General features: G+C 42.6%; 1 protein-coding gene across 3 annotated transcripts; it reads left to right on the top strand.

Moving 5' to 3' along the window:
- The first annotated feature begins 1,989 nt into the window (after positions 1–1,989).
- On the top strand, positions 1,990–3,636 carry LOC127301566 (uncharacterized). 3 transcript variants are annotated; one of them, XM_051331828.2, is made up of 6 exons: positions 1,990–2,293; positions 2,379–2,510; positions 2,602–2,688; positions 2,879–2,967; positions 3,070–3,165; positions 3,332–3,636. In XM_051331828.2, the coding sequence occupies exons 1-6, from the start codon at positions 2,270–2,272 to the stop codon at positions 3,486–3,488; spliced, it is 585 nt and encodes a 194-aa protein (XP_051187788.1). In that variant the 5' UTR covers positions 1,990–2,269; the 3' UTR covers positions 3,489–3,636. The 3 variants fall into 3 exon arrangements, with proteins under 3 accessions (XP_051187788.1, XP_051187787.1, XP_051187789.1); XM_051331827.2 differs by having other exon boundaries at positions 1,994–2,293; positions 2,379–2,482; XM_051331829.1 differs by having other exon boundaries at positions 1,999–2,293; positions 2,379–2,482; positions 2,879–2,962.
- Positions 3,637–11,025: the final 7,389 nt, after the last annotated feature.

The following is an 11,025-nucleotide window of genomic DNA, read 5'->3' as shown; positions in this document are numbered from 1 at the left end:
CTTTTTGTCCAAAAAAAAAAGAAACGAGCACGACCGTGCTATCTCAACAACCGCGATTGGGACAAGCACGAGCAGGCCGCTGCCCCCGCTAGCGTCGCCGGATGCGAGCAGGTCGCCGTCCCCCTCCTTCCCTCCTCACCTCTGCCAGGCGAAGCAAATCTCGCCGATCCCGGCCATCCAACCTCCGGCGAGAAATTGCAGGCCCCAGGTCATGCGCCCTCAGGAGCTCGCCGCGCAGTAGCTGCAGTTCGCGGTCGCTACCTGCCATGGCCGGAGAGAACAACCTGCGCTCGAGGGACGGCCAGTCGAGCCACGGCGGAGCTCGCCCTCGCCGCCCCTCGAGCTGCCTGCGCCGCCCCCTCGCGGATCTCGCCCGTGCTGGCTTTGGCTGTGCTCGCTCGTGCCGCCCTCTAGAAGCTCGGCTGCGGCCGCCGGCGGGGCTCCACAGATCGGTGTCTCGCACGCCCGTCCATCCACCCCTGCTCGTGCGCCACTTGGACATACTGCAGGAGGTGCTCCACCGTGAGTTGATGGCCGGCTCTCCCCGTTGACAGAGAAGAAGGGGTTGCGGGGGGGAGAGCAGAGATGGGGAAAGAGATTGGAGATGGAACTGACAGTGGGTCCCACGATAACTTGCAAAAACACCCATAATTTTGTATCTGCTCACTGATGGTCTCCTTGACCGTTTATTGATTGCCACGTCAGCCTGACAACGGGTCCCAAGTGTCAGTTTCGTGATTTAACTAGTGTCAAAGATGAATCAGTGCTTCTTGTAACGTGTTAGCTCTAGAGTGGTGGTTTTTTGAAACTTTTTCGTAAAGTGGTGGTTTTTTGAAACACCTGCCTGATATGTGGTGGTTTTTTGTAATTTTCTCCTTTTGAAGGGGGGGGGGGAGATGATGAGGACATCCCTACCTCACTACTACCTCCGTCATTACAAGTTGAAGATGAACCTGCTGTGAAGCTCAAGTCCGATGAAGTTCGGATTGGACCAATTACAAGGGCTCGTGCGAAGCTACTTAAACAACAGGTGAACTTGTTTCTAAACGATACTTTGATTGATGAGAACTTTATACTGCCTAAGTTCTATTACTTATGTATCATCAGGTATCAAGAGGAGACGAGCATCGCACGAGAAGTAGAGGAGCAGCTGGACATGAAGATGGACGTGGAGCTGGACATGAAGATATCTCATGGACGTGCGAGGGAGGAGCGGGAGGCATGCGCGAGAGGAGAAGAAGAAGTCCAGGCCGGTCCACAGCCCGGTTAGACCGGTCGGCACGCCGGCCCGTCCGGTCCCTGGCCCGGTCAACCGGGCGGCAGACCGGATTTTTCCCGGCGCTAATCAGGCTCGTACCGGGGGCCAACCGTGCGAAGTTTTGCGACGTTTACGGTTGGCGCCCGGTCGACCGGATCCCAGACCGGCCAGCCCGGTCCCTGGCCCGGTCAACCGGGTTCCAGACCGGACCAGTCCGAGTCTGTCTCGACCAGATCTATTTCTGGGTCGGTTTTACTTGTATCTTTCGACTAGAACTCGTCCCGGACGCCTATATAAGTGCCTTGGACGACCCCCTAACTGCTTTAGACCACGTTTAAGATAAACCCTAGTTCTTAGTTGTTTACTCTGCAAAACTATTGAATTCCCTACACCATATTGCTTGATATTGTGTAGATCCTGAAAAAGTCTTGTGTGATCTGCTGTTCCATTGGGAATTAGAAGGTTGCAACTTACCGCTTCGTGGTCGGCGGCTACGTGCGCAAGTGTGTGGAGTTGCGAATATCTTGCAGGGTTGAGAGCTGTTGCATTGGCGACAGGGACCAATCGAGAGATCTCGTTGCGTCATACAAGTTATCATCCACTACATCGTCGTGTTCCTCCGCTGCTATCACCCCGTGATCATCATCACCACCGTTGCTTACTGAGAAGATCGGGCCACTCCTTACTCCTTATCAGGTAAGCGATCCAAAACCAGGGTACACGGTTGCGCTCCAGGCCCGTGCGTTGCTCCACCTCCGACACACACGCGACACCCTTCATCCACTGGCTGCCCCTACCCCAGCTGATCCACGCAGCCTTCCCCTCCTCTCGTTGTTGCGCCTCCCAGCGTCTGCGCTCAACCTCTCTGGCTCATTCGCCCCGGAAGACCGCAGCATCCTCATGATTCCAGGTTTCCGCCGCCAACAAGATAGCCTCCCCTCATGATCTACCCGCCCCTGCGCCCTCGCTCCGAAGCTGTTCTGCATACTGACGAGCGTATCGCTGTCCGCCATGAGTTCCATACCTGCCGTCCAGGTTCCTCTATCGCGTACGTGTGAGCGCCTTGATCTCTGATGTTCAACTTCCCTGACCCCTTTTCCTTTTCCTTGGCTCCTCATAGGAGGAGCACGCGGCACTGCCCTGCACGAGGAGGTCGATCCCAGGTCGCCGTGGACTCGGACTAGGTCGCTTGACAGCCCCCAACCGGCCAAGCTCGACGTCCAGGTCAGCGAGCTGGACAAGCGACTTACATGTTTGTTATCTTTCTTCACTGCTTTTGGAGTTTGGACGCTGGTGAGACCGACCAACTGCAGCTCATTCTCCACATCCACTTTGTGACACAGATTGGTTGTATGCCGATGCTTGGAATAATGAATGGATGGTGCTATCTCGTTAGGATTTTGCCATCACATCCAAGCAAGAAAATCAAGGTAATATTTAGATCAACTGAAATGATTTTATCTATGTTGTAACTAGATAAAAATATGTTTACACCATCAAGGAATGTATTGAAATAGTAGATGCATGAGATTTTGCATGAACTCCAAGCTATACCGGATTATAGTGGGTTAGATCCTTGCATTGCTACCTTTGACTTTGATCAATATCTTTATTCCATAGGTTGGACTCAAGGTATATTATCATGTTCACCAACTACCAGATGTGATGCTGTGTCAGTCTGCTGGCGAGAGATGGATAAGTAAGGTAAGGTGATGCCACACGCTGATTTTTAGTTTGGATTTGGCGGAATTCATTTTGAATTTGATACTGATGTACAGTTGTTTATAGCACTGACTCTATTTGTTTCTCAGTTCATTAAGCAGGATTTTGTCATCCTGGCAGGGACTGCATCCTGGTATTCTTTCCAATTCTTACTCTCGGGGCTTCTACCAGACTACGATAATTAGGTACACATATATATTCCTTGCTTAGCAAGACTGTTATCCTTCTAATTTTGAGTTAGCTATGTTACACATATATATTCGAATTGGTGTTTCGGCAATTTGTTGGTCGATTTGGACTAGCCGGAATGATATCATCTTTAATAAACAAAGGGGCACAAATTTTTTGCAGGTTATTCTTCGTGCGGCGCATTGGCTACAACTATGGGCATATCTGCTCCCGTCGGACCAGCGAGATACTATGGTTACTGGATGCAACCGGCTCCTGGAGGTCACTCAGGACTGCTTTTTCCAGGCTACTGGATGGCGTCACATTAGCAGGATTCTAGACGGATAGTTTTGGTCTTATATTCGTCTGCAGATGTTTCGATCCGTTTTGTTTTAGTGATCTTTGTTTACCAGACATGTTCTTTGTAATAAGCACTTGACTTTAACGTTTATTTTATTAATAAAGGGTTGTGTGCATCGATTGATGCAGAGGCCGGGGCCATGCTCCCATATCTAAAAAAAATGTTACGGCCAATGTTTAACAGAATACAGGTATAAAACTATCAAGGGGTGATTAGAAGCATCGTAAGATAAGGGGATTAGGCAAAATGAATGTACTGCCTTGTTCATTTTAAATTTTCATACTTGACCTTAATTTCCATTCTCCACATGTATTACAGTGTTTTGTTTGTGCAAAAAATTGCAATGTGCTGAACATGTAATGCCAATATTGTCAGACATTTGAATGTCCATTATTTTTGTTTTGTTCTTCCTTCTCTGTTTACTGGCAGCGGGGTGAAATTATTGCTGGAAAATTGAAGACCATCTGCAACTAACTTACCGATTGTTGTCCATGTGTGTTCTTTTGTTCCACTACATCTCCGTTTCCCGTTTCATAATTTCCCTGCTTCACAGATCAAGAAATTCTGCCCATGCTGCAACTTTAAATCGAACATGTTATCTGAATTTCAATTAGATGTAACCATCTCACAAGTGTTGATGTTGTAGAGGGGAGCTGTACCGATAGCAGTTCGAATTAAATCAGGTGCTGCCGTTGGCCACGTGGCTTCCAAGTTCCAACTAAATTAAACTGAAAGCTTTCTCCTGGGTGAGTCCCTCTTCTTTCTTCATACCTTACCAATTACTAGAGTTTCTGCTCGTACAGTTCTCGCAATCCTATTCCTTACAATGTTCTTATTGTATCATGGCGCGCAGGCGGGACATGCGGGTTTGCCAATCTGGAGAAACACAGGTACGGGATGGTGACGGTGGGGTGAGCGTTGTGAGGTTAGGTGTGTCGAGGACCTCACCCCCTCCTAGGCACCTTCATTCTCGTCAAAGCCGCCAACTTCTGTGCCTCATCCTATGGGTTACTGCCGATGCCGACAACGTCTGCAACCTAACCAGCCACCATTTCCTCCTTATCGAGATATTCGAGAAGATTGCGCTCTGGAAGACTGGTGGCATGCCCATCCATTACCTACGTAAGCTCTATTCTTGCCTGCAATATGCTGCTACATCAGTCTACTTTGCACTGGATGCCTAATCTGGGTCCTGAAACAATTCTTTGTAATATAACCTGCTCTCATGCGTTGATGTATGATGCTTTGTGCTAACTATGTTCCTTGTGTTAGATTTACATCAAACAGTTCTAGATATTTAGGAAAAATCAAATTTTGTTTCAGAATTTTTATATTAAGGAAGTTGTTGGTAGGCTGAACCACTGAATATATGATTACCGAGTGTGGATACAAATCTTGAAGCAGTGAATCTTAATTTTTGCACAACGAATATCTTATTTTAGCATGCATTGGGAGTGACAGGGTGGCTGCCGATTATTTCCCCCCTTCTCGTAGAACTCACATCTATATTATTATATTGAAGTTGGTCGTTGGTCACTCAACGCGTTTGATGGGTGCCATTGCAAGCATCAGGCTCGTTCAATGCGCACACCCCAAAGCACATGCCGTCGCTGACGTTACCATGTCAGGGGTGAGCGAGGTCCACGCAATTGCTCTTCAATTTGTTGGAAATTGTGTCTCAATGCAAGTGACAGCGCAGTGTTTCATCCGTTTAGGTATTTTGCTTATGTCAGGGGAAGCGGTTAAAGGACTTGGAGGACAAGGAGGGCTACCAACAGTTCCGGCAGCGCAAATGGCACGGAATGGATGCCTCTCCGGCTGCGCGTTCGGTTAATATGGTTAATTTGGTTCAGTTTATACGGTTTTTAAGTTAATACAGTTTTAATACTTTGTTAAAAATGGTTTTGTATGAAATTACGGTTCGGTTTCGGTAATAACCAGTCAACTTCGATTCGGTTTCGGTAATAACCAAATTAACCAAGTTAACGCGATTTTAAAATATTACCTAACTTTTATGGTTGTATATACTGCAATTCTGTATTTTCTAGGACCAAATAGAACCTATTACATAAAAAGAAACAAAAAAAGGGAGAAATTTTAGTAAAAAAAAATCGTGTCATTGTGAGGAGTTGAACTCACAACCTTACTGTGCACAGATTACAGAACAACAAGTCCAAACCATCAAGCTGAAAGCGCTTCAATGCAAGTGACAGCGCAGTGTTTCATCCGTTTAGGTATTTTGCTTATGTCAGGGGAAGCGGTTAAAGGACTTGGAGGACAAGGAGGGCTACCAGCAGTTCCGGCAGCGCAAATGGCACGGAATGGATGCCTCTCCGGCTGTGCGTTCGGTTAATATGGTTAATTTTGTTCAGTTTATACGGTTTTTAAGTTAATACAGTTTTAATACTTCGTTAAATATGGTTTTGTATGAAATTACGGTTCGGTTTCGGTAATAACCAGTCAACTTCGATTCGGTTCCGGTAATAACCAAATTAATCAAGTTAACGCGATTTTAAAATATTACCTAACTTTTATGGTTGTATATACTGCAATTCTGTATTTTCCAGGACCAAATAGAACCTATTACATAAAAAGAAACAAAAAAAAGGGAGAAATTTTAGTAAAAAAAAATCGTGTCATTGTGAGGAGTTGAACTCACAACCTTACTGTGCACAGATTACAGAACAACAAGTCCAAACCATCAAGCTGGAAGCGCTTCAATGCAAGTGACAGCGCAGGATGTTTAGGTATTTTGCTTATGTCAGGGGAAGCGGTTAAAGGACTTGGAGGACAAGGAGGGCTACCAGCAGTTCCGGCAGCGCAAATGGCACGGAATGGATGCCTCTCCGGCTGCGCGTTCGGTTAATATGGTTAATTTTGTTTAGTTTATACGGTTTTTAAGTTAATACAGTTCTAATACTTCGTTAAATATGGTTTTGTATGAAATTACGGTTCGGTTTCGGTAATAACCAGTCAACTTCGATTCGGTTTCGGTAATAACCAAATTAACCAAGTTAACGCGATTTTAAAATATTAACTAACTTTTATGGTTGTATATACTGCAATTCTGTATTTTCTAGGACCAAATAGAACCTATTACATAAAACGAAACAAAAAAGGGAGAAATTTTAGTAAAAAAAATCGTGTCATTGTGAGGAGTTGAACTCACAACCTTACTGTGCACAGATTACAGAACAACAAGTCCAAACCATCAAGCTAGAAGCGCTTCAATGATTGTAGTGAACTTACAGTAGTATATTTACAGTTAGTGTGAAGTTAAGCTAAACTGTCATTCTATGCCTGAGTTGGAACATTCGGTTAGTTTCGATTTAACCGAAATATTTCCATTATTAACCCAATTAATTGAAATCTTTACAGTTAGATATTCTGCTAACTTAAACCTAACTGTATAACTGAAATAACTGAAATGCAGTTGCAGTTCGGTTTTCGGTTTCAGATCGGTTATGCACAGCCTGAGATGCCTCCATGTTAGGCTACCATGTCATGCCGTTGTAGACCAGTGTGCTGATGGTGAACCGGACTATCATGGTCAGCGTACGCTAGCTCTGCATTAGAGCGGTTCTACATTAGCTCAATTTGATTTTGTGTTAGAAGCGGCATTACATGTTTTTTCTACTCTATATCTTGATTTTTACTATGTACTACTGCAGGTGGCTATTATGGAACCTTTCAATAAATCATCCTTTATATAAAAAAGCTATTAGGGACACTTTTCTGAAACATATTTTTTTGACTGCGACTCCAATAAACTTAATACATAGGGCATCTTTGTCAAAAACCAAAATTTGTAGGGAATATGTTAGTTTTATGGAGGGAGAAGATCATGAGATTATTCAGATTTTGTTTAGTGATGGGTGTTACGATGAATGTCGTTTCCTTTCACTTAATTCATTTTTAGACCCTTAAGCTGACACTAATTTAATAACAATTGCTGTCTCATTTTTAGACCATAACGTTTTAAGAAAATTGCTGTCTCAAATTGTTCCTTCTGACACTAATTTAATAACAAATGTTTTTTGGAACTGCAATTATTATAAACAAAAAAAACATGTCATCATGCACGTAATACCAAATCAAAAGTGATGAGCTATAATTTATGTTTTGTTTCAACACTGACTATCCAGTCGTGTAGATAAAACAACAGTTCTTATTAGTAATAACATGTTGTTTGATCATAAGAGGCCAACAAACAATATTGGGTTGATTGAAAAACATAAAATTCAATTAATCATGTTCTTTTGATTGTTTTATTAACCGTCTGCTTTGAACTACTTTGAATGCATCAGACTGACGCCTCCAGTGACTGCTCCAAGCATTGTCCACAACTTTTGGCAGATAAAATTCTATAGGATTGAAATTAGTGAGGAAGACAGATGAATCACTCTTGTGAGGAGGACACATTGTAAATTAATGTAATGTGACTATTATGAGTAGAGGAACTTATTATCATACAGAAGGATTGTAATTTGTTTTCTTCCTTGCCATTCCTTTATCCAACAAAGTGATGCAACTAATTAATTTTTATTACATGGAATATTTTTCTTGTTCAATTGGGGGATGTTTATAAGATGTGGAGCTTCAATTTTCTTGACAAGGAAAGAAATTTGAATAGCCGTAGCAACGCACGGGCATTCAACAATTTGGATTAAAATAGAGAACTGTACGGCTACACCTAGACCGCTCGATGTGGCAATCTAATGGCCCAGCATTCAGGGATTCGCGTTTGTGCCCACAACTGTGATGCCAGCCACACTCTGAAAACACCACGGCGCCACGCTCGTTCTGCCGGATCTCTGGAATGTTCTAGCTACCTGGGGAGAGAGTGCATGCAGCACTGTAGCAATCCTGGAGCACACTAGTAGAAACAAGGGCTTTGGTTTTTTTGCTCCAAAGAGCTTTTGCACCGGATTTGGGACGAACCGGTGCTAAAGGGGTCATTAGCACCGGTTCGTGCGGTCTGGACGTCCAGGGGGCATTAGCACCGATTCGTGCGGGATCTTTAGCACCGGTTCGTAACGGTGCTAAAGGGTTGGCGTCAGCCGCGAACCCTTTAGCACCGGTTCTTGTTACGAACCGGTGCTAAAGGTCTACCCTTTAGCACCGGTTCCTAACATGAACTGGTGCAACAGGTTTTTCTGCTCCCCACGCACCTCCACCCCCCTGTGGATCGCCTTTTTAACACTGTAAAATAAAAAAGAAAATAATAGAAAATTCAAAAAATAAAATCTTTTGAGATTCCTGTATGTTACGCAACCTACTATTAGGAAAAATTAACAAATTTCAATTTTTTTTGAAAAATGGTAAAACCGCATTAACTTTTGCATACGACATTGGAAAAAACGTATAATATATCAAAATCATCGTGGTTTACCCGGTTAGCCGATTTTTAGATTCTCAAAATTCCAAATTAAAATATGAAAGCAGGAAGATTTTAGTTTTTTCTAGAAATTTAGGATTTTATATATTTTTTATTTTTCAAAATTAAAATTAATAATTGCATCCAGCATAAATATTACACTCTGCAAATTATAAGTTTTTCAAATTTTCAGGTTTTAGGTTTGGCAAAAAAATTAGAAAAATTAAAAATAATACAAATTATAAAGTTAATGTTTATTTATTTATTCAAGATTATTATTATATCATTACTTTTGTTTATTAAAAGAGTTATTTGAAATTCGAACAATAAAGAAATATGACATCGACCGATATGTTAATAAGATTGATATGATACTAGTATCACATACATGCGCGCGAAGCACTTGGATGCGGGATGGAAAGGAACTTGGAAGTTAAGCGTGCTAGTGCTAGCGTAGTGGGAGGATGGGTGACCGAGCGGAAAGTCTGAGCACGAGTAAGTAATTAGACTAGAGATAAGGGAACTTGTGAAATAACTAAAATTTTAGAAATTCTGAAAAAAAGAAAAAAAAGAGGGAGTGAAAAATAATTTGAAAAAAAATTACGGTAGCGGGGTTCTACCGCGGCAGCGTTTTGGGACATTTTCATACCCGCGGGTTTGTATTACGAACCGGTGCTAAATGTCCTCTCACTCGGGCGCCCGACAGCCGCCACGTGGTGCCCCCTTTAGCACCGGTTCGCAACTGAACCGATGCAAAAGGGGGGGGGGGGGGGGGGGGGGTTTTGCACCGGATGCTTTGCACCGGTTGGCCATCCGGTGCATATGGCCCTTACCAACCGATGCAAAAGCACCATTTTCCACTAGTGGTAAGCGGTCAGGCAACATTTTTTTTAACAAGCGACCAAGCAGTATGAGGAGGAAAAAGGCATGATACATCAGCAAAGGCGCTCATTTTGTATATTAGGTGAGATACAACAACTATAAAAAAAAATCGTTTGTATATGGAGCAGCTTGCTATTTCTTCTATAAATATGTCCTTATTAACATTGGACCATGAGTTTACCTTAGCTTTTACAAACAATTTTCTTGTGTAAAATATGATCAATCAAGTGTACACACAACGTAATTACACGGATTATTATTTTTGCCATGAGCACGAGGAGTAAAATTGATGTTTCTCACATTCTTTATTGAATAATGATGTTCCCGCAATTACCGTTGATTTGTGAAGGGAGGGACTCCACCCATCTTAGTCGATATCATGATTATAGGGAAATATGCGGTTTCTAAATGATTAAATTTCTACGTTTGTTCCAAGTCAAATTTCTTTAAGTTTTGTATGAGATTATAGAAAAAAATATGCTAATATCTAAAACGTGGAATCTATATACGTAGTTCAAAAATATATTTCATGATAAATATAATGAAACTAAATTAATTCTTTAACGTAGTTTGACTTACGATAGTCATAGAACCTCAAATATTTTGGAACTCTGCATACATTTACCTTCAAATATATATTGTCGGCATGTGTTAAGAGAAAGCTATCGGGTAAGTATATGCATCTTGCTTAATAAGTAAATAAACACCACTAAATAGCATGCATTTGTGTCAACATGCGAAGCATGTACCTTTAACTAGTATATTTAGTACACACAAAACTTATTACTTATTTGTCACTATTATTATTATGGGGGTTAAAATACCTTCTAATCTAAAGCAGCACAAAACTTATTACGTTTTTTTCACTATTATTATGATGGGGGATAATCTGCATTCTGTAATATAACTTGGTGGTCTCAGGTTTTTGCTTTTTCTCAGAAGAACTATGAGCCAATTTCTGCTTATGTTGTTGATTGCGAGATGGTATTCGAGCCTTACTTTCTTTAGGTTATAAAGCCATTTCTCATTGGCGAGAATCGTGAAGCTCACCGCGGAAACGAGTACCGGCTTCACCGGCGATGATAAATGTTAAGCACCTGGCGAAGGAAACATGGTCCTCCCAGTTATTGCAATGGCAGTCACGGGTGTTACCCACTAGGTTGGTTTACTGATCTATGCGGCCTGCTTTAGACAGATTGGCTAAATTATAGACCATGTCGTCGCCGCGCCCCATCTTGCCTTAGTAATGCAGGACCA

Source organism: Lolium perenne, chromosome 5 (assembly GCF_019359855.2).
Source record: "Lolium perenne isolate Kyuss_39 chromosome 5, Kyuss_2.0, whole genome shotgun sequence".
In the NCBI taxonomy this organism is placed as follows: domain Eukaryota; kingdom Viridiplantae; phylum Streptophyta; class Magnoliopsida; order Poales; family Poaceae; genus Lolium; species Lolium perenne.
Note: the sequence above shows the minus strand (reverse complement) of the source record. Positions and strands in the feature narration are given on the sequence as shown.

Bases quoted from the DNA above. Each gene is read 5' to 3' on its own strand.
- LOC127301566 (XM_051331827.2), top strand. From the start codon at position 2,200: ATGATCTACCCGCCCCTGCGCCCTCGCTCCGAAGCTGTTCTGCATACT. The intron at 2,483-2,601 runs GTCAGCGAGCTG...TTTGTGACACAG, and splicing joins CGGCCAAGCTCGACGTCCAG to ATTGGTTGTATGCCGATGCT. The intron at 3,166-3,331 runs GTACACATATAT...AATTTTTTGCAG, and splicing joins TACCAGACTACGATAATTAG to GTTATTCTTCGTGCGGCGCA.